The sequence below is a fragment of the Arachis duranensis genome, chromosome 10 (assembly GCF_000817695.3).
Source record: "Arachis duranensis cultivar V14167 chromosome 10, aradu.V14167.gnm2.J7QH, whole genome shotgun sequence".
Classification (NCBI taxonomy): Eukaryota; Viridiplantae; Streptophyta; class Magnoliopsida; order Fabales; family Fabaceae; genus Arachis; species Arachis duranensis.
In genome coordinates this window covers 4,333,990-4,357,226 of record NC_029781.3, presented here as the reverse complement: position 1 = coordinate 4,357,226, position 23,237 = coordinate 4,333,990, and the positions used below count along the sequence as shown (strand labels likewise).

General features: G+C 34.1%; 4 protein-coding genes and 1 long non-coding RNA gene across 11 annotated transcripts; 3 read left to right on the top strand and 2 right to left on the bottom strand.

Annotated features, from left to right (window-relative positions):
* Window positions 1-3,434: 3,434 nt before the first annotated feature.
* LOC107468747 (putative 4-hydroxy-4-methyl-2-oxoglutarate aldolase 3) lies at window positions 3,435-4,787 on the bottom strand. 5 transcript variants are annotated; one of them, XM_016088106.3, is made up of 2 exons: window positions 4,505-4,787; window positions 3,435-4,100 (listed from the first exon to the last, which is right to left on the bottom strand). In XM_016088106.3, exons 1-2 carry the CDS (start codon window positions 4,605-4,607, stop codon window positions 3,595-3,597), a joined length of 609 nt encoding a protein of 202 aa, XP_015943592.1. In that variant the 5' UTR covers window positions 4,608-4,787; the 3' UTR covers window positions 3,435-3,594. The 5 variants fall into 5 exon arrangements, with proteins under 5 accessions (XP_015943592.1, XP_052110846.1, XP_052110844.1 ...); XM_052254886.1 differs by having other exon boundaries at window positions 3,435-4,117; window positions 4,505-4,786; XM_052254884.1 differs by having other exon boundaries at window positions 3,435-4,122; window positions 4,505-4,784.
* A 1,066-nt stretch (window positions 4,788-5,853) lies between these two features.
* LOC107468501 (protein DESIGUAL 2) lies at window positions 5,854-7,215 on the bottom strand. The gene is made up of 3 exons (XM_016087811.3): window positions 6,974-7,215; window positions 6,683-6,888; window positions 5,854-6,322 (listed from the first exon to the last, which is right to left on the bottom strand). Exons 1-3 carry the CDS (start codon window positions 7,070-7,072, stop codon window positions 6,097-6,099), a joined length of 531 nt encoding a protein of 176 aa, XP_015943297.1. The 5' UTR covers window positions 7,073-7,215; the 3' UTR covers window positions 5,854-6,096.
* A 3,428-nt stretch (window positions 7,216-10,643) lies between these two features.
* On the top strand, window positions 10,644-11,547 carry LOC107468724 (uncharacterized). Its single transcript, XR_001588021.3, has 2 exons — window positions 10,644-10,864; window positions 11,488-11,547. It is a non-coding gene; the product is annotated as an uncharacterized LOC107468724 (long non-coding RNA).
* A 2,960-nt stretch (window positions 11,548-14,507) lies between these two features.
* LOC107468598 (uncharacterized) lies at window positions 14,508-18,405 on the top strand. The gene is made up of 6 exons (XM_016087906.3): window positions 14,508-14,815; window positions 14,997-15,678; window positions 15,776-15,918; window positions 17,153-17,189; window positions 17,326-17,396; window positions 17,495-18,405. Exons 1-6 carry the CDS (start codon window positions 14,718-14,720, stop codon window positions 17,967-17,969), a joined length of 1,506 nt encoding a protein of 501 aa, XP_015943392.1. The 5' UTR covers window positions 14,508-14,717; the 3' UTR covers window positions 17,970-18,405.
* Window positions 18,406-19,551: 1,146 nt separating this feature from the next.
* Window positions 19,552-21,810, top strand: LOC107468503 (BTB/POZ domain-containing protein At3g22104-like). Of its 3 annotated transcripts, none has more exons than XM_016087813.3 (3): window positions 19,552-19,714; window positions 20,100-21,236; window positions 21,324-21,810. In XM_016087813.3, the coding sequence occupies exons 1-3, from the start codon at window positions 19,646-19,648 to the stop codon at window positions 21,717-21,719; spliced, it is 1,602 nt and encodes a 533-aa protein (XP_015943299.1). In that variant the 5' UTR covers window positions 19,552-19,645; the 3' UTR covers window positions 21,720-21,810. The 3 variants fall into 3 exon arrangements, with proteins under 3 accessions (XP_015943299.1, XP_015943300.1, XP_052111731.1); XM_016087814.3 differs by having other exon boundaries at window positions 21,334-21,446; XM_052255771.1 differs by having other exon boundaries at window positions 19,599-19,714; window positions 20,132-21,236.
* The last annotated feature ends 1,427 nt before the right edge of the window (window positions 21,811-23,237 follow it).

The window sequence follows — 23,237 nt, the reverse complement described above, 5'->3', positions numbered from 1 at the left end:
CAACAAGGATCTGTCATAGGAGATTATGGCTAGCAAGACTATCGTCTGATTGAGAGGATACAGTTATATGGAAATTTGACAAAACATATGCTTTTTCTACTAATTTATTTGTACAGGTGTTGTAGAAAGAGACTCTCGCAGAGGACATCACAAGTTATAGCTTCACTAATACCATATGGAAAGGATTGGTTTCTCCAAGAGTTGAACTATTTGCATGGTTTATCTTAGTAGGTAGGGTCAACACTAAAGAAAGACTGAGAAGGCTAAGAATTATACATCATAGTGATAAGATTTGTATTTTGTGTAAAAAGAAAATATAATTTGTGCATCATTTGTTTCTTGGATGTGAGTTTACGTGGTAGGTATGGTGCGCTTGGTTGTCGTGTGCTGATAGAGTTAGGGCTATTCTCGGGACTGTCAAAGAATTGTTTGGGAGTTGCATTGAAGTGTCTGGTCGTAACATTGAACAAAAGAAGTGGCTAATAGGGTTTTTTACAGTTATCTGAAACATTTGGTTGGAATGGAATAGCAAAGTCTTTCGAAGCTCTGAGACAGGTGTTGATGTAATCAAGAATAAGTCGTTTTTGAGCTACAGGAAATGATGCGGTGTTGATCCGTTTGGTTGTTGATAGCAATGTCGGAGATGACAATGGATTATACCCTATATGACTGTGTTTATTGTCTTATATTTATTGTTGTTTCTTGTTCTTATATGTTCCACTTTAGTATGTTGAGCTATCTTTCTTCAATATATATATATATATATATACACTTGGGTAATTTACCTAAATAAAATGGTTGGGTCTTTACTCAAATGCAACAATTACAATTTCTTTACTTGCATGTCCTGATTCATTATTATGTAAACCGTGGTAAGTTACCATGTTTTACTCTTTACACGTAAATCATAGCGGGTAAGCACGGTTTATGAAGTGACCAAGATGAGCATAAACCGTGGTAACTAAGCAGGGTTTATGAAGAGAGAACTTTGATCATAAAACCTTGTTACTTCCGACGGTTTATGAAGTGATATGTAAATGCAAAAACCTTTGTTACTTGTCACGGTTTATGAAGAGAAAAATTCTATATATATGAGTGAGATTCAAGCTGTTGAAGAGAAGTATTTTACAATAGCAAGTGAGGAAGAGAGTTTTCTAAATAATAAGGGCAAATCACACTATTAGATCAGAATGGAGGAGAAATTACATGATTCAACCAAAGCAAAAAATGTAATATGGATCAACTAGAAGCGTATTTTTATGTAATTCGAATCAAACTAATTCAAATTACAAACCAACAGTAATTTGAAGTTGATCAGCAGCCAAAATTCGTACGTAATACGAACCTACCTAATTCGAATTATGCATGCAGATTGATCCAGGTAGTTCGAATTATACTCATTCGAATTATAAGGGATGCAATTCGAATTACACTAAAAAAATAAAATTATCTAGAATATTGGACCAGCTCAATGTTAATCAGATTTTTTATTTCTATTATAAAATATAAAAAAATTAATTCTAAAAAAATCATGTTATTTTTTAGGATTTAATTTTTTTATTGTGTTTTCATAAAGTTTGTACAAAATTCACCTATCACATTAACTAAACTTATTTATTTACGTAAAGTTTGTTTATGGACTCAACAAACTTGTTTACGTTTTAATACGATTTAAATTGTATTAGTATAATTTTATTTTTAATCAATTTAATTTTATTTAAATAATTAGATTTTTAAATTATAAAATTTATATTAGTTTGTAATTTAAAATTTAAATAGATATGATTTAAATTAGGTGAATTATATGGTAAAGATGTAAATTTACATATTTTTTCTTTAATAGAATGAAAGAGAGATTAATAAAGGTAGGACCCACATTTTGAATAATAATAAAATAATAAAAAATAACTATAAAAAAAATTATATGCTCTCTATACTACTCTAATCTGTAAAGTAGAGTGTCCCAATTAAATTAATGATTTATAAATTGTTTAATACAATTCAAATCGTATTAAAATTAAAATGTAAATAAGTTTGCTTAGTCCATAAACAAACTTTACGTAAATAAATAAGTTTAATCAATGTGATAGGTGAATTTTGTATTTATATTAATCCACGCATAAATTGTGATAACTTAGGGAGTTTTATGATCACACAGACTACTCATAAACCGTTGGCACCTAGCACAGTTTCTATCCACGTTATTCATACATAATCTGTGCTTAATTACTACGGTTTATACTCATCTTGGTCACTTCATAAACCGTGCTTACTTGCTACGATTTATGTGTAAAAAGTAAAACGTGGTAATACATAATAATAAATCGAGACATGTAAGTAAAAGAATTGCAATTGTTTTATTTAAGTAAAAATTTCTCCCAACCATTTTATTTAGGTAAATTGCCTTATATACTTTTATGATTTTTTTTATTTTCAATTAAATATGTTTTAATGATGTTGAAGATACATTTTTTTTTCCTATTAGTTCTGGTTAAAGTGATCAAAGCAATGCGGAGATAACGCATCTTGTCCCACCCATTGAAGGTGCATAATGTCCAGATTGATGATTGGGAGGAAATTCGACTAATAATATATGTCAACGTATCTGGATTGTAGCTTCTATAAATTCACATTCGTGATTCGTGAGCAATTCACCTAATTGTTAGCGAGAACAATATTTTGGACTTTGGAAGATTATTGTTGAGAGAGTAATATTTATGAGAGAAGAAAACCAACAAATATTTAAAAGAAAAAAGATAAATGTTTCTTAGCAAATTAGAAAATAGTGGGCTAAGTTTTCAAAGATCCCTTACCCTTATAATAAGCTTAACGTTGATTATAATAAGCCCATAATTTATTACTCATTACTTGGGTTTGGGCCAGCCTCTTATACCTTTATATGTATATTAAAAAATAAGGAAGTCACTCACCAAAAAAGGAAAGTCTTCCTATTTATCTGTGTATAAGTTTTTGGATTTTTAGCCCATTTTAATACTTAAAAAAAAACCATCTTGTAAACAAAATTACCCATTACGAAATAAGCTGGTCAAACTCCCAACCAAGTTCACTTCAAATTGTACCATGACACTTTTGGTTCAAAGATTTTCCTTGTAGATTTTGGCTAGGAATTTGGTCAAAGTAATCAAACATTTCGGTAGATTCAAAGACTATATATATATTTTTCAAGGTAATGCAGCATCTTTGAATGAAGTCAGATCAGAAACCATCCATTTTCTTACTCTGCCATAAAGAGTATACTTTTCTAAAGGTAATGCACATAGTAGTATAGTAAGTTCACATACATCACAACTTCTGAAATATTAGTTACCCGAAGAAGCTAAATATTTCTATTTTTTTTTACCAAAGATAGAAAATTCGAATTCACAACCTCTTAATTGAGTATGGAGAAACTATGCCATTTGAACTATAACTCATTGGTAGCTAAATATTTCTACTTTAAATAAAATCAAATCACAATATCATCCTTTAAAGCTTACAAACATACCAACAATAAAAGTGAAAAATATTTTAATGATGAAATGGGGCGAAGGATTAATCACCATTGAATTTGTAACGTTGAATCTTTCATGGAATTTAAACGGACAACTCGAATTTGGATACGATGATACCGTCGGTATCAGCATACAACCACTCTCCATCACGGATGAATGCACCTCCAACATAGATAGGGACATGTTTATCCCCAGTTCCTTTCTTGTTAGACTTGAGTGGATGAGAGGACAAAGCTCTCACACCAATGTCACATGCATTGATCTCATCCACATCCCTTATGCAACCATTGACCACAATCCCCGCCCAACCGTTGCTCTGAGCAAGTTGACCAAGGTTCCCTCCAACAAGGGCACACCTCATGCTCCCTCCACCATCAATCACAAGAACCCTCCCTTCTCCCTTTGTCTCAAGCATTGCCCTCACAATCACATTGTCTTCAAACACCTTTAGGGTCACAATTGGCCCTGAGAATCCCCTCGCTTGACCGTACACCTGGAACACTGGATGCAGCACCCTCAAATCACCACTTGTTATGTGTGTTGCATTTGTGTCACAGATTTCAGCCGTTGCCAAAGCAGCCATCTTAACTGTTAGAAACAAGAGACTAGACTGGAGGAAGAATTTATATATTATTAAATATAATTAAGTTGTCTTTATTTAAGTTGTGTAGAATAATATAATATAAAAAGATATTTATAGGTACTAAGATAATCATAATAATAAAAACTTAATATTTTATAATAAATATTCAGTTATAGTAAATAATTCTAATTGATCCTAATTATATTCTAACGTTAACACTAGTAATTCAACACACCTTAATTTGTTAGGTCAACCCATTTTGACTGCTCTAAGTGGATCAATTAACATGCATAAGAAGCAAAATTTCTAGTTGGTTCAAACAGAAACAGAGAATTATTATGAGCTTTTGATGAAATTGTGAAAGCATATGTAGAAAGCAGTAAATGAAATTAAAGCAGAAGATGCTTACCTTGTTGCTTCTTCAAGGTTTGAACAGAAGAGGTGGAAGAGGAAGAAGAGGAAGGTTGAATATAAATGAAAAGAACATGGTCACTTTTTGGGTCAGTGTGCATAAACTTCCAAAGATGACGTCAGCCATCCTTGATTGCTGTGCCATGCCACATCCATTTCATCTCAACCGCTATACATTACTTGTTAGTTGGGATATGATTACTTTCCTGGAAAATTCGTATCACTGTGGCGACATTATTTGCTCAATTGTTTTATGTATATTTATTATTCTATAAAAGGAGCATGCGTATTCAAAGTTAGAAACTGAATTTAATATATAATAAAGAAAAAATAATTTAAAATTTTGAGTGTTAGAGCAATAAGATTATGGTGCAGTTGTAATTTGTAAACATAACACAACCTTACAAAATTTGTGGCATTGAGCGAAAATTTGGTTTATTTGCTGCCAGGAATTTATGCGGCTGTAAGAAATCAGCTAGTCACATAGAATGATAGAAATGGGACCACCACCTAAACATTTGTGAAGGGTTAGTTATTTTGAATAATATGAACAACTAGCAATCAAATATAAGTATATTACATCCTAATTTAATATTATTCATTAAATTTATTCTTTTAATTCTATTAATTTATATTGTTCACACATTATTCAAAAATGTTATTAGTTACTTATATTTTTCCTAGCAACAAATGAGCTAATATGGGATGTCAATAGTCAAACACACTACTTTAAATTTCATGATTCTCGCTTAGTCACTTTCTTAAACCTGTTTTGAGATTTAAGTTTCATTTTGGTATCTAAGATTCGTAAATTATATTGATTTAATTTTTGAGATTCTAATTGTTATAATTCGCTCACTCAAATTTAAAAAAATGTATTGAAATATTTTTTTTGTAAATCTTTTATTATTAAAATTCAACACTGTTAGTGACCTATCATACTGGATATGTTAATCACAACCTGAATAAAAAGTCTAATTAACACTAATTTAATCATTGTCTCTCTTTTATAACTTAAATCAGAGAGAATGTTGTTTAGAGAATGTTGTTTCCAATCATTTTTTTTTTAAATAATCTCGTTTTCATCTTTCTATTTTTTTTTTCATGATGAAACATTAATTTAGGGACCAAACGTTCCCCTCCCTTGGACCACCCGGCTTCCGCTTCTTCCACTTCAAGTTCCGACGACGATCATCAACAAAACTCTTCATCTGAAGCAAAAGATGAGATGGAGGTACCAAGAGTGGATAAGGATGACATTCAGTGCTATGTTAGAGGAGAGCCGGAAAGAATTGAAAATGGCTGAATTTGAGTTACACGTGAAGCTTGCACAATAATTCCATTCATGAAATAGTACATGCTGAGATAGTGAGATGTATGCTTCTTTTTTCTATTGAAGCATCACAATTACCAAATACAATTTTCTTTCTAATGATTTTTGCATCAAAGCCTAGAAACCCGTAAGGGTCATGTTAACTTGACAATTTCACTCTGCTACATGTATAGAGAAAACGAATAAAAAAAAGTTGGAGTAATAATTGTACATTTTTTATGTATCAATTTGAATGTTACTTTGTATATATGATTAATTTACGTGTGTCCTGGGATGGGCAGGGGTTGTTCTAGCCTCTTGGATTCTTCCCTTCTTGTGGCAGTGGCAGAAACGTAATAAGGAACAACGAATAATCCATGGATGAAGCATAGAACGCCTCCAATGGATAGCAGCCTATGGTTCAATATATTGCAAGATTGCTTTGATCTTGAGTTCGCTAATGTGCCTATTATCAGCATGGAGAATGCAACTGCTAATATCATCCTGCAACCAACACAACACACAAAATTAGAAAGAATAAATTATCATTTGTATCCATGAAAGATATAAACACTGACAAACGTACTCATATAAGAATAAAATGGCAATTGTAACCACGGAAAAGAGCTTCTGTGTGCCAAGAGTACCCTAACAGACCAATTGCGTAACCAATATCCGAGTACTCTTGGCGCACGAAGGCCATTTTCGGTGGTTACAATTGTCGTTTTATTCTTATATGAATACATTTGTCAGTAGCGTCTGTATCTTTCATGAGTATAAAGGGTACTTTATTCTAATTAGAAAATTAGAACACAACACATCCATGTACTAATTACTAAACTAAACTCCACTTTTGGAACATACCATGAGAAAATTAGAAAAGCCACGGCTAATTGTCTGTTGGCAGTGGCTTTTGTGTATTGATCTCTGCTCCACACACAAATGCAGCCACCAAGCAAGTTGGCAATTACATGAGCCAGGGCCAACAGAACTGTGGCTGCTAATCCTAGCTTGAAGGCTTCATAGCTTGGAACTCTACATTCAAATACCCCCACCTTCATGTGCTCTTCCTGTTTTCATTTCAAAAGGGTTTAAACAAAGCCTGTTCATCTCATCTATGTTCTTTCAAACATGTACTAGTATACTGTACTGTACCTTATTCTGAGCTATTTCTGCTTGAATTCCAAGTATGCCAGCTATAATATCCATGACCATCACAAGTATGCAGATGAGGAAGCCATAGTTCTTTGTCATGGTTCCCGGATACAAAGGTTATTGTCAGTTCAAGAGAAGAGAATGTGATAGCTCCTCAGTTTAATAGTGAACCTCTATTCTATATATCATCTTTATATGAAAGGAATATCATATCATATATGACAGCAAAAACCAGTTATGATGTTCAGGTGAAAGCTGATTTGTCCCTTACATATTATTACTTTATTCTTCTTTTGTCTTCCCTTTCCAATATTCCTTCCATGAAGGGCACGGTAAGCACAGTATCAGAAGCAAAAGAAGGGACATTTATATGTGCTTTGGAAGGAAGGCTACCAACAAGTATTCCTAAAGAACCTCTACTTTTACTTGGAACCAAAGTCTCTCTCTTTCTCTCTCTCAGAGACAGGAAAGGAACACATTTGTAAATTTATATATTTAATTCAAGAGAAACATGATATAGATCCGTTGTATATGTTAAATGGCAGCTCCTCTTTTTCTTTCTTGATCACTTATAAGTGGTACAATACATTATACATTTCACTTATATCAGGAATGTAAGTACCTGGGGTCATTATCAAGAAGAGGATACAATTACATAAGGCATACAGAATAAGAGATCCTATTCTTTACTCAAAAGATGAATAAAACAAGTAGCACTTGTAACATTGGATTTTCGTAAAAAGAGCATTTTTGGATTTTCCTTACCTTTATAGTGATTCATAATGAAATGGAATTTCTATGATGTTCATATAGGGAGGATGATTATCCTTTCATAATGAATATGAGACATAGACATAAGTACATAACACACTTTCAAGTAGTTACATGTTTAAAATGAGGCATATTGAAAAGAAGATTTTGAGATTATTGCTTCCCTTCTAACTAAAAGAGCCAATCAATCTTTTTCATTGTGTTCCCTCCAGCATGGTGCATGTATTAAATGGTGTTTTCTCCTTTTGTTTGGATGAATTACAGCTCCTAATAATTCAAGAGTGCCGATATCACCAAGGAATGTGGTTAATACATTTTTCTTTTTTTACTTTTCATGACTCAAAAGAGTTAAGTGAGTGACTAATGCTAATCAGTATTACTCAATTAATTAAAGAAGGAAAATGTCTCTGTACCAAAAAGAAAAGGAAATGTCTGAAGTATGCAAACTTTTTTCTTTTATAGACTTCAGGCTTTTATGATAAGTTTGTTATCTTCTGAGAATTGTGAAAGTGAAACATAAAGTTTATTCATTATTTTATTATTTGATGTCCTAGTTTTCTTTTTCTACTAACAATTCAACCTCAATCTTATTTGATTGTTCAAAGATCAGAAGCCAATATATAGTCTTAATTGCTATAAAATTTCTTGCAGGTTGTTGAATAAGGCATTGTAGACTGATATTCTTAATTCATTATTAGGCTTTAAATTTAGGAATGTGTATCATGTGACATGTTAAATTGTAGAAAAGGACTTGCATATGAAGGAACTATGTAATTGGATTCCTTGATTGTTTACTTTCCTGTCAAATAATTTTGAAGGTTGAATCTTTATGAGAGAATAAGGAAAATAGGGACACAGAATGCATGAGGTTTTCTGGTCTTTCTGGAAGACACTTCAGTGCAAACCACATCAAAAGGAAGTTCATGATCCAAAGGGAAGTAGTTCTCAACAGAGAACAAAACAAGGTTTGATCCAAGGAAGCAAAAAACAGCAAGAAAAACAACTAAGTTTCAGTCCAAAACCAAAAGGGTTCATTGATTCCTAAGTTTCTGATTTTCATGCCCTGATTAACCATTCAAAACCTACTTGCATATTTGGTGAGAGACTAAAAACAAGATAGCAGTTGCCACTGCTGCTCAACTAATTGCTGCTGATGATTTATTTTAACCAACTCCAAATGATTTTCATCTATTCATTGCAAGAAAGAAAAAGAAGCAAAGTTTTTACTTGTATTACTTAATGTGGTGAAAATGTTATTATGGCTTCAGAATATAGTTCATCCACATCCAAATGTACTATTATGCAGTTACTGAACTTGAAGAAGATTCATGAAGGCAGATTATAGAAACAATATGTGGAACAACCTCAGCTAACTCCGAAAACACGTCACCACAGATAGATTGTATCTTAAAAGTGCAGAACGTGCCAAGAACACTTGCTTCCTTTGAAGAGTATAGAAAAATGGTGAAGATTAAATCTGAAATACTACAGAAGAAGCATCCGCATTGCGCGGCCGATGGAAACGAGCTTCTAAGGTTCCATAGAACAACTATTGCTTGCTCTCTTGGCAAAAACAGTTGCCATAGCCTATGCACTTTAGAGCATTGTGGTGTGTGTAAAATTCTGAGGAATGGATTCTCCAACAACATAGAATTCCAAGGAGCATTAGGGGTTGAAACTAGTTCTACAAGTGGAAAAGCCTTTGATTCCACTGAGATTGAGATGCCATTCACAAGAAAATCTGTTATAGTGTGCAGAGTTATAGCAGGGATAGTTTTTAGTCCTGTTGGGGAAATTCAAGATTCATTGGCAGGAAAAATAAGTGGTAATTCATCAGATGTTGAAAAAATCCATATAATTTAAATAGCATAATTTTTTCATTTTCATTTAAAGATATCGGTTCGAGTTTTACTCTTAATTTTAAAAAATAAAAAAAAACCCAAAGCTTTGCTACCATGCTTTTTGGTAATCTACAAACAACAAACAATCAAAGTTGGAAGACTTCACTGTGGCTTAAAACCTGGTTTTCGACCAATTTTTTGTTTGAAAATGTTTGGGAGACAATGAAAATTCGCCTAAATCAGTCAAAGTAATTTTATTTTATATTATTAATTATATTTAAAATAAATGTATAATATTAAATGTAATAAATATATAATTTTAGATGTTATATATATAAAAGTTAAATAAGATAATTTTAAATTATGATATTTTTAGTATTTTTATTTTTTTTCTCTCCCTAAATTATCTATTTTATATAGGAAGTTTGGTTTTTCTAAAAATTTAAGACAGAAATTGTTTTATACCTGAAAATTTGAGAATTTCATGTATATAGAAAGTTGTAAACTTTTAAATTATTTCATTGCATTTTTTTTAATTTGGTAGTTTTTTTTAGATTATTATATACATAAAATAAAAAAACAAGATTTAAGTTTTTTAATATTTATTTAAACAGATGAGTGTGTAAATAATTTGACCGATGTAAGTTGGTATATTCAATATTCATTCCGTATTTATTATTAGAAAAAATATAGGGTACTAATATATTATCTGTCAACTTATTGTCAATAATAATTAATTATTATATTTTAAATACATGTATAAAGAGACACATTTAGAAAATATATTTATAAAGACACTTTCATTAGATACAGCTATAAAAAAGATATTTTTATTAGACACATTCACAAAGACACTTCCATTAAATATAATTATAAATAAGAGTTAGTAGAAGTTGGCAGATATGTTGTTCATCACGTAATGGGATTGTTATTATTATTATTATTATTATTTGTAATTTATAGCTTTTTAAATTTTAATATTCAAATATTACAAGTTGGGGCCTTGTTTACGCGTATAAGGTGAACGGCTCTAGAAAGGTGCGAAAGGGCATGTATCCGTGTCTCTCTAAATTGTGTATTAATGGAATAATAATGAGGCAATTAAGGTGAGAATCTAGAATTAATAGTGGTAATCTTCTTAACTAAATAAATCTTCTGAGCTAGACTCGCGGCAAGACGCACGCAAATATAATCCTAATCCCTAAATCCCTTTCTTTAACTTTTCTTTTCATTTTTTTCCCTTCTCTTCTCCGTCTTTCCCTTCCAACGTTACGGCTTGGTATGTATCTTCTTCTCTTTTTTGCCTTTCTTACAAATAATTCATTCTTCAGATTCAATTTTTTTTCCCTATTACGATGCACTCTTCCTTAAACTGCATTGTTTCATTGTATTGGATCCACAATGTGACTCTTCAATTATTACTTTTCTTGCAATTATTCTTAGCTGCTCAAGAATGCTTAGCCAATTCTTCAATTAACAATTTATTTTGATGTTACTGTTTGAAGTATCCTTTAGAAATGGGAGAGCTTGTGATCCATACAAATCACAAGCCGAACTTTTTGTCATTTCTTCTATCACCGTAGATCCTCATTTCTCATTACTTATTGCAGATGATGCTGATGTTTCATTTTAAAAGGAACGTTCTTGATTTTTTTTTTAGGGAGTTTTGCCCTTTTGATCAAAGATTTGGTAGCTACTGATTAGAAAATGCAGTGATTTATCCAATGGATAGTCATTTCCTTTTTCGTTAATTGTGTTGTTTGGAAATTACTTGATCTTTTCTTTCCACTGTATTTTCTGATGCATTGTGTTCATCCAAAGGTGCTATAAATTATAGAAATTAGTTTCAGCATTATCATTATGCATTTGAGTCATTTATGCTGATATTTGTGTAACTTTTAGGTTTTGCGATAAGCAACTCTCTCTGCTTTCAGTTTCAGCATCCGCTTCCTCTACGCCGATTACAAAATGAGTGAGTACTTTATGGCTTGATGTTCTGTTATCATGTTGATGTTGATGATGCAAATGGCATTTAGTCTTTTTGTTGTTGAAAGATTAGATTCTGACTTCTAAGAAACACATTTTGTGGAATTCAATGTTTCTGCATAGGTTCTGAATGGGATATCTGACTATCTTTTTAGTTACTCTCTTGTGTGTTTTCTCACTGTGTTTTTCCTCGGGAGGTTTTAATTTACATGGTAGGGATCTAGTGCTGAGCATTGTCGAGTCTAAGTGGTTGGTGTTATACTTTGTATTGCTGGCCCTTCCTAGCTTAAGCCGTTTTGTTTCAGGGAAGAAAATGCTATTTATGCACCCATAAAAATTGAACTGTTAACGGAAAACTTAGCCCCTCTACCTTTTATGGGAAGTAAAAATTATTTGCATGATAGTGTAGATAGAGGGAGAGGGTGGATGGATTGCATGATTGAATTCTCAAAAACTCATAATATTTCTTTCCACAATAATTTTAATTGAATCACAACCTGACTGGCATTTGTCTATCCTGTACAGACTCAGGCAGGCCAAAGAAGATTCCTCTAGAAGGCTTGGTACTTGAATCTATTATTTCTCCTCGTAGATCTCCATCTTTCCGGAGGCCAAAGGATGAACTAGGCAGTTGGTCGACGCTTGTCAAGAGGCATCGCTTCCTCTTGGTTGCCCTCAGTCTACTTGTTATCCTCTGCACCATTTATCTTTACTTTGCTATTACTTTAGGGGGAGGAGATTCCTGTTCTGGATTGAGTGGAGATGCAAAAGCTACTTGCCAAATGGAACATGTTAAGGATTTCATGGCCAGGCGTAAACTCAAGCTTCTTTGATATTGCGGACACAGTTATAAGGCATTCGTTTTTGATATTGCAACACAATTACAAGGCATTCTTTTTCCTGTGATAGCAGGTATAGATGAACCGAAGATTTGTATACATATTGTTATTTGTTAACCTCTGTTTGTGAAGCAAGATGTACAATACGTGTAGAAAGCAATTTTTTTTGGATGCAATTATGTTAATGTTGGTTGCTTATTATTAGTGCATAAAATATAGATCTTTTAGCAGTGTACTGTAATAGCCAAATGAAGTTGAGCCTACCCAATGTTCATGATGGCTGATTCGAAACCTGATTTCTCATTCTATCTGATAAGGTCGGTTCATATTTCAGTAAGAGCCTTTATCATGTATCTAGTATTGTTGAGGAGGAAAACTTTGTATGATTCTTTCAATGCTGATACTAATCGATTGCTACTTTTACTTTTTTACTTGTGCTGATATCTATTTCCTGTGCCTAAACTGTGGTAATACTCTGATGCTAAACAATAGAACCTGCCAAGATTATTTGCAGAAATATTATTGCACACCCAAAATAAGATTTTGATCCTGCAGGGAAGTTGAAACTTGAAAGCCCTACACTTTCCTTAATACAACCTTAGGCAAGCGATTCAGGGGGTAAAAGGGCCTATTCTAGTATTGTTAGAATAGTTATCAAGGGTAGGGTAAGAACTAAGAATAGATGGGTGTTTTGACTATTGCAAATTTGCTTCAGCATTACCTAGGATTGTGTTCTACTTATTGAACATGCTGATAAATAATCTCTGCCTTTATGTGAATTAAAACAGATCTAATACTGGTTAATACCTTTTTTTTCCCTCTTTAAAATCATGACTATAATCTCATGAAAGACGAGTATGTACTGGATAAGACCATTAGGGTGGCTAAAAGTTGGCCACAATTAGGGAGGATAAGACAACTGGCCTGGAATTAATGTATAAGCTGTGTTATTGATTAAATATTATCATCATGAGTTCTACACTTGTTGTAAAGCTGATCACATAATCACATCATAAAATCATGTAAACTCTGAAATTTATATAAGAGTTCATTCCAAAATTAAACATAGCAATGAATTATAGCTACAAAGAAGAGTCCTAGATTGGTAAGGGAGGAATCCCTGTTATACGGTGCCACGCAGCTTCTTGTGTTCCATTAAACTACAAAGAGGAACCAATTCCATCCAATCCAAAGCCAAACACATGTACCTATAGGGGTGGCAACACTACCCGAACCCGCGGGTACCCACCCCGCCCCTACCCGCTCGGGGCGGGTAATTACCCGCCCCCGCACCGGGGCGGGTTTTAACGGGGCGGGTTCTTGGGCGGGGCGGGGCGGGGTCGGGTTTAGGTTGAACCCGCCCCTACCCGCCCCAGTATATATAATAGATATATAAATATATATTTTTAATATATAATATATGTAAGATATATATAAAATAATTAGTAAAATGATTAATAATATTGTATCATATTTAAATTTTTACTTTAATTTATGTTATGTATATCTCAACACAATACTTATTAAAAAAATAATAAAATATAGTCCTGTGTGTTCATTATCGATCTCCCACCAACCCTAATTAGTCACAGACAAATCCAAATTATTTGACCCGGTATAATTCACTCTAGTTCAATTGACTTTATATAAAAATTGGCTATTTAGTTTTTGATAACGTTTATGTTATCTATGTTCAATAGAATGATAAGCTACTATTATAAATTGTGAACAATTTTTTTTTAAAAAAAATTAATTGTAAATGTTTCTTTAATTTTGTTTATACTCTTTTTTATATATATTGATTTACATATATTGACAAGTCTAATATATCATTGAAAACATAAAAAAATACCTTAAACCTTTTATTTACTTTTACATTGGTCCCATTTGTATTCTCTTCTTAAAAATAACCCTTGCATTATGAAATAAATTTGTAAATAAAACACATTATATGAAAATGATTTTTCCATTTTGGAAGAAAATCTTACAATAAAAACTGAAAAGCCATCTTAACAAATAACACAATTTGAGAATTCAGAGAAAAGAATGATTAAAGTGAGCCCAAGGCAGTATCGGGCCGGAAAAAGTGTACTAGAAAGGCAGCGAACCCAACAAATTGAGAATTGAAATTGAGAGCCAGAGGGAGCGAGTGTGTCCTCTGCTGAGTCCTGACCTGAGTTACGGTGTTCGTTCTTTCTTTCTTTCTTTCTTTCTTTCGTTCTTTCTTTCTTTCATTTCCATCTGAGAGAGAGAGAGAGAGATACACACACACACCCAACTGCGAAGGAACGAGAGACAACCCCAATAATGTCGAAGAAGAAAGTTAGCGGCAACACCATGACTCTCAAGGACTTCCATGGCGGTTCTATTCCCTCTGATCTTCCTCTCCCTTCCGCACCCTCCCTGTAACTACTCCTAACCCTCGCTTTTCTTTTTTCAAATTTATATTCTTTTCTCAAATGGGTGTTCTTTTCTGCTTCCTTACCAATCATTCGTCTCACGATTCGAGATCTATGCTTTCTCCTACTTTTTATCTTTCAAAAAATTAATTTTTGCTTTTTTTTTTATTATATTTATTTATGGCAGAAACATGAGACCTTCAGATCGTTCAGGGTATGAGCGAACTTCATCTTGGGGAAACCGTTCTCGACCGCACACGCTACCACCCACGAAGCCTTTCGATGAAAAGACCCCATTTTTCACTCATTCTGCTCATAGTATTGGTAGGAATTTCGATGAGGATGAGCGCAAGCCCTTGGATGCTGTCTCAGCTCCACGAAGAACCGTCACTGCACACAACAGTTCAACAACGACCACAACAAGTGCTTGGTCTTCTCCTAATGCTGTTTCCAAGTTGGTTCATGCCAGTGCCCTTGACAAGGTCATGAGTTCTGCTGCCACGTGGCAATCCAATGGCCCTCGTGTTCATGTGAATGGTGATGATGGTGAGAAGGAGCATTATAGTGATGCAGTGCTGGCAAGGCATGCTGATAGGGTTTTATCCATTGATGATGATCAGGTGAGTGGTGGAGGTGGTGGAAGGAATGAGTTTGTGGGTTCCAAATACTCTGATGTAAGGCCAAGAAGTGTGGCTTCAGTTCATCATGATGCCGATGGGGTTCAGGTGCCGCGAAGCTTTACCAAACTCGGTGCCTCTGAGTTGCAGCACCCCATGCCTTCTGAAGTATCTGAGCGACCTAAGTTGAAGTTGTTGCCGAGAGCAAAGGCATCTGAAAGCTTGGAACCTTCTTATCCGGATCATGGGCAGGTGTTTATTCATGTTCAACTTAGTTGGTTTTTATTGGCTTCTTGATAGGGATATTGGTTTGTTAATGATTCTAGCCTTTGTTGAAATTTGTAATCAGGTGCATGGCCAAGGCAATTCCGCGAAACCTGTCTTTGATGGAACTGGGAATGGTAAGGAGGCAGGACAACGCCCGAAGCTGAATCTGAAGCCTCGCTCACAGCTCCTTGAGCATCACCTGGAAGGAAACACTGAAAGAGAGAGGTTAGTTGCATAAGTTAGTGTGATTGAGTTAGGAAATTAACTGTTTGGATTGAGTTAGTCTTTACCGGCTTTTGATTGAATGAGCATTGCTGTCATTTGATTTTAAAATTTGAAAATGATTTGGGTTTTAATATTTGGCAAAGTTTTCATGATCTCTCCTGAATTAAATAACTCAGGATCTATTTGCTTAAACATATAAGTCTTCAGTTTATTTTGGTTGGTATACCTAAGGCTCATATCTGGCTGCATTTGGAACCCTAAGATGCCTCTTGTGCTTTATAAATCAACATAGAATACATGTTAAATGCAATCATGGAACATTGCATGGAGCACTTGTTTGAGTATGAAAGATTTGATGGGATTCATTAACTGAAAATAAATAATGAGGTGATGAAATAACTCAATAGTGTAGCCATTATATTGATTAGTTTATTTGGTAGGCACAGATCTTGTTAGTGCAATGAATCACAGTCATGTACTCATGTTATATGCCCAATTTTGATAATATAAAAGCTTTGGTTTTGGTTTTGGTTTTGTTCATTCCCTATATAAAAGCCTTTGCTCAATGATAAGGCCGCTTTGGCCTATGCTGATCTATTAATGGAAGTAACCTCTCTGCTAATGGGATTAGGGGTGTGCACACTAATGGTTTTATCCTGAAAACTTATTTACTTAAAGGGAAAAGAGAATGGTTATATCCAAAAGAAAAGATGTGCTGGGTACTATACTGACCTTCACATGTGAGACAACAATACAAACCGTGATATGTTGGGACAATCAATCTTAAAGTTTAGTGAAGTCAAACAAGTATAAGCAGAAATCTTCATATTGACTTTACCCGTTTAACATACATGATTTGTTTTAGCTCTGTGTGAAAGCAGCGAAAGAAGAAATCTGTAGAAAGATTTGGCACTACTCACTAAATTCTTTGTTTACCCTTAGAAATTACAATATTAGTGAACTCTTGGGAAATCAATCTACTTCTCGTTCTAGTGCTTCTGCTATAAGCCAATAAGCTATTGTGTGGCTTAATATATGTTTAATATTGTGGGAAGAGAAACCACTGATGTTTTATACTTCTTCTTATGCTTACATACACATAGCTCAACTCTTATAAATACAAAATACCGACCACTGTTACAAAACTACCTATGATAAGAGTTCAGCTAGTTTATTTGCTTATTTATTCATGGGCTTCTTCTCTAATAATGGAACATCTGATGCAAATTTTCAGGAATGCTTTATTTGGTGGTGCCCGTCCAAGAGAACTGGTAAGTTGTTTCATTTATTTATTTCCTGCATTCCAGTTAGAATTAAAATGTATCCTGTGCTGCCAATCATTACAAAAGATTTTTCTCCACTTCATCCATGCTTTTAGCTTGATAACGTATCTGATTGTTTCCTCAGGTTCTGAAGGAGCGAGGGGTTGATGATGTTGTGATCAACAATTTGGATGTGGGGGTTGAGCATTCAAATAGGTATTGACTTTGGCTCCTTTCTCTTATGTACAATTCAGCTATCTTCATGGTAGTTAAACTTGAATTCAACTATTACTAATATATTGTGTTGTCCAAAGGACTGAACATCCTACTCCAAGGACCAAGAAACTTCCCGATCGCTATGTGGAAAAAAATGAGGGTGCTCCAGCTCCTTATGATCGATGGACTGGCAAAAAACCTGAGAGGAAAGAACAAAGGGTAGAGGCTGAGAGAGTTAATTCACAGGCACAGAGGAGGAATTGGCGCAGTGATAACCGGCGAAATGTGCAAGAGGTAGACAAGCAGCAGGTTGCAGAGAGACCACCTTCACCAAAGACATGGCGTAAACCGGCAGAGGAGCCAAAATCATCTGCGGAAACTGGCAGTATGAGCCACGGTAAAGCAGCTTCGGCGGTTGATCTTGCACAAGCATTCTCAAGATCAGTATCAGATCCAAGAGTAAATGATAGGTTCTCTGGCCAAAGGGGTTCGAACAATGGCCGGACACAAGTTCCCTTTTCACGGCTTGTTGGTCCTACTCCTACCCCGAGACCTCAGATCAATGGTTATTAAGTGCCTTGGTTGTTTGGTGGAAATTTGGAAGACACAAGCTTTGTTTTCTCCTCATTCACAAACATGAGGGAAAGAATGGAACCGCTTGCTTCAAACTTGCAATGGCACTAGTTAGTAGTTACAGTAACCTTTGTTTTACTTTCATTTTCTATCATTTGCTTCCCAAGAAACTATCGTCTCTCCTTTGCCTATAAGAAATTGAGGAGGAGGAGGAGGAGGAGGAAGTAAGCAATGAAACCATGATTATATCAGGCATTGATATAGAATTGTTGGTTTGAGTTTCACCAGCTTGCTCTTTTCTTGGGATTTGGGTGATGATATGGATGTCATGATTAGGGACTTAAAATTTCAAACAAAATTTCTCATTGCTAGTTTTTCTGCAGTTGAGTACTAATTAAGTAATATATATTCCTATGATCAACCTTATTTTATGGCAGCTGATGGAGTAGGTGGGTTTGCACTTTTTGAAATATGCTTGTCATGAAATAAAAAAGAATGAAGATAAGTACGAACCATCTTTTATTGTCATAAGAAAATATGCCATATCATTCATTAATATACCGAGAATATTAATTAGAGTACATGTATGGTGTTACTCAAAAGTTGAGTGGAGTGGTGAGGGTGTTAGCATCATCATAGTGACAATAATGATATTAGAGACAGGTGTGATTTCAATAGCCATGACCCACGTGAGGTTATTATTGTCATTTATTACGTTAAAAAAGGTTATTAAGCTATAAATATTCGGTAAAATAAGTATTTCTATAATAAAATATTCATAGTAAATTAAGATTTTAAACATACTTTAATCTAATGCCAAACAATGCCAAACAAATAAACACAGTATTCAAATTATTACACATATAATTGACCATTATTAGTGTTCTAGTTTTCTACCAAAATTACCATACAAGTCAATACCAATTCGTCAATGTGATTTGATATTGAACCTGGTTTCACGAAAAAAAAAAATCAAAATTTTTAACATTCTTTTGGTAGTGGGATCCATTGTCCCCTGAAATAATCAAGCAAGCCAAACTGCTAAAAGGGAAAAAAAAAATCGGTGGCATGAGTAACGGCAAAAAGTGAGGTGCAATGCTATTTCAGTCAAAGTAAATACATTGGTCAGATTCAATTATGATTTACTATGATAATTAATTATTATTAATAACCACGAGTAATGAGCATAGTCACACTCAACCAATACGTCTCTTTTTTTATTTAATTTGTGGCTAGAAAATCAATGAAAGGATATACTAATTACTGTTAGATATTTATATATGGTACTTAGACATAATGAATATGACTCGTTCAATTCATACAAGAAAAGGTCTAATTCTGTTTCTAGCAAGTTTGAAATTAAAATTGAAATTCAAGTCTTTTAATATGAAGATTTGTTGTGTTAAGGAATTTGGCAAATGTAGAGAGAAAGTGTATACATGTTTTTTCTAGTATCCACCAACATCATTCTTCTCTTTCTACAGTAACTGATGATCCTTTTTACATACATGTTCCCACCAAGTTTCCTTTTCTGATCATATTATATTATAGCCTTTCATCATTTATACAGATCCCATTTTCATTTTCAATCCCCCACAAATTTATTTCAATTCTCATCACCACTTGCATGCTTAGCTTCTTTGAAATAACTAATCACTTTAGCCTGTGGGACAAACATGGAGTTGGAAGCTTGCTGTGATGTTGAAGTTGATATCAATGGAGAGGAAATTTTTATGATAAACAAGGTGATTTGAAGCTCTTCTTTTTCTCTATATTATTACTACTATTTTAGTATTTTTGCATGCCTAGTAGACACTCTTATAGCATTACATTGCATCATGTCATCTAATTATGGATTCCACAAAGTGCAGAATACCAATAATTCCCCTTTTATCAAGCATGAAACTCCATGATCATCAGCACACTCATTCACTTGTACCATTTCTTCTAATGAACTATTTAACTAATTAGTTCCATGATGGGTTAGTTAGAAGATAGTGTCCTCTAATCATGTTGATGTATGTAAGAAGTATCTTATTCTCTTCTTTAGTGTAATGTGATACTTTAATTAATAGTTATTTGTTGCTTTCACACTCGGGATATCTTTACTTTCTTCATAAATTACTGCAGAATATTCTTACAACTTTGTGCCGTAAATTTAGCAACTTATTTGGCAATCTGGTTGGAGAAAAAGTGAGACTCAAAGTTATATTCAAAGACTTCCCGGGAGGTTCACATGGTTTTGAGCTCGTGGCGCGGCTCTGCTATTGTTATAGCACTAGCAGTAGCATGAGCATGGAGCTATTATCTCCAACAAATGTAGCAATTCTATGTTCTGCTGCTGATTTCTTGGAGATTGAATCTATGGAAGCACCAAGCTTGAAGCCTCATGTTGAGAAATTTCTTCAAGGGATTCGGTTCTGGACTTGGTGTGAGCTTATTGAAGCATTGAAACAATGCCAAGGCCTATTCTGTTCCAAGAGTTATTCATATTCAGCAATTGTTGAAAGGATGATTGTGGATCAATTGATAGAGAGGGTTGCTTTTCCAAGAATTATTGCAAGTCCATTTGCATGTTCTTCTGATAGATCCAGCTTCCAATTTTCCTGTGATAGTAGCAGCATCAATAATAGTAACTGCTCTTCTGTTGATTCATCATCATGGTGGTTTGAAGATCTTGTGTTCTTGAAGATTGGTTTGGTGGACAAAGTCATAAGGACAATGATATCTCATGATTTTGATCATGCCATTGTTTCAAAGTTTCTATTCTACTATCACAAATCAAATTCTCTTAGTGATGCTGCAGAAGCAGAGAAGATTGAGACAACAAAGGTTGTGATCAATCTTCTTTCCATGCTCCAAGTTCGGTCAATTCCATGCAAGGATTTATTCGATCTTAATCGAGTTGCAACTAGCTTGAAGATAAGCAGATGCTGCAGAAATGAGATAGAAAAACTCATAGGTGCTCTGCTGGATCAAGCAACAATTGATTATCTGATTCTTCCATCTCCAAATGGAATGAATCATGCATATGATGTTGATTTTGTCCTAAGGGTGATGCATACATTCTTCTTTGGAGGTAGTGCCGAGTTAACTTCCAATAATCGGCTTAAGAGAGTTGTGAAAATGTTGCATTTGTTCCTACTAGAAGTTGCTCCTGATCCCCATCTCAAACCTTGTGAATTTGAAGCATTGATTAGAGTGGTTCCAGATGCTGCAAGGGAATCTCATGATCAATTATACATTGCCATGGATATTTATCTAAAGGTACTTTAGTTTTTGCTTGAATTGTGTTCATTAAGATGTTGTTCCTGGTTGAATTCACTTTGATGCTTTTGCTGATACAATCCATAGGTTCATGCAGGAATAAGTGATCATGAAAAGATGAGAATATGTTCCACATTGAAGCATGAAAAGTTGTCAGCTGAAGCTGTGAGACATCTTAGTAGAAATCTGGCGTTTCCTTCAGAAACAAAACCAAGATTAAACATAAATAGACAAAGCCGAATGAAAAGCCTGCTACAGGAAAATGATCACTTGAAAAGCTTCTTTGACTCCATGTTTCTCAAAAGCTTCAAGAACATTATCATTGATGTGAAAGAGGATGCTGAAAAGAGAACAATATTGTATGATGGTGATGAAGGAATACATAATAGTGGGACCCAAATGACAAGTCTAAAGAAGACAGGGAATCATAATTTGAGTTTGAGCAATGCTGCTGTTTATTACTTGCCAAAATTCTGTTCATAAGATTAGCTTAATTTCTTATATGACACTCAAGTATATATTTTCAATTCATTATTCATGTATAATAGTTTTGATATACGATATTATTTATTAAGAGTTGTTTGCTTGCTTGTTGTGTTTAAATGAGTATGCATAGTTCTAAATTAAAGGTGACAGCATCAAGTGATTGTTTGCTACTTTTCTTCTTGTATACAATAAATGACACAATGACAAAGAAATTTTTTACTTGGATGCAAAGCAATGCATTCATCATAAGTCTTGTGAAGTAGCCTTAGCTTGTTATTGCACAATGCATGCAGCGTGGAGTAATGAAATAATGAAGGATTAGAAAGAAGTGTTTTTTTTGTGTCCACAGTATCCCCCAACTCGATAGGTTAAGGACTAATTTCTCACGGATCTGAACTCCATTTACAGGTCTACCGCTGGCCAATGGATTGCTGCATGCACAAGGCAGGAATCGAACCCCCGACATTTCCTTAAGCGGACGAGTGAGCTGACCACTCGACCAACTCAAGTTGGTTAGATTAGAATTTTGTCACAAAAAATTATTCACATAATGGGCCATATTTTTATTGAAACAGGTTAAAGCCCATGGACATTTGTTCATTTCATAGGACTAACCTTACAATTGGGTGGGCCGCCAAACTTTTGGGCTGCTTGTTATTTTGCATGTTACTTGAAGGATATAATCATTTGTGCCCCGAAATAGAAGAATCCAGACAACCTGAAATACGACCTTGAATGGATTTGGCATGCAGCGATGGTAGTTGATGATGATGAAGATTGCAAACGCTCAAGAGGAGTTATTGTGATTAGCTGGATGAATTGAATTTGTATCTAACTCTTCTTTGTTTCTGCTTATCTCTAAGAGATGCCAATGAAATGCAAGCTAGAAAATGAATATCCGACGGTTGCTATAGTTCAAAATATTGGCTGCCATTGTTGAAACAACATGTTTATCTTGAGAGCTTGAATTGGATACTTCTAAAGGAGAATGAAGAGCCTATACTATTTGAACTATAGTTGGTTGGCAAAAAATAATTTTTTTAACAATAAAAGATATATTTTTTTTTAATAAAAAAAAGTTCAATACATTAAAGTGGAGCAACAAACAAACAGACACAAAATAAAACCAAACGCAACCGTTATTAATCTCTTATTATCTCCGGTATAGCCATCAACAACCAAGATGATCAATACCAATCCACTCTTTGTAGCTTAAAAACGTCCTTCTTTAAATAACCTCAACACCTATTTTTTTATTGTTGAAAATTCTGTCATTATGTTCCAACCAGATGTTCCAAATCACTGCAAAAAACCCAGTCAGCCACATTTTTTGCTCATCTTTTCGATTAGGTATGCTAGTCCAACTCTCAAACAGGCCTTTAATGGTTCTTGGGACAGCCGAAACTCTATGAAAACACCTCAACCACGCGCACCACACCTGCCACGTAAACTCACATAACAGAAACAAATGATGAACAAATTCTATCTCCTTTTTACACAAGACACATATATTAT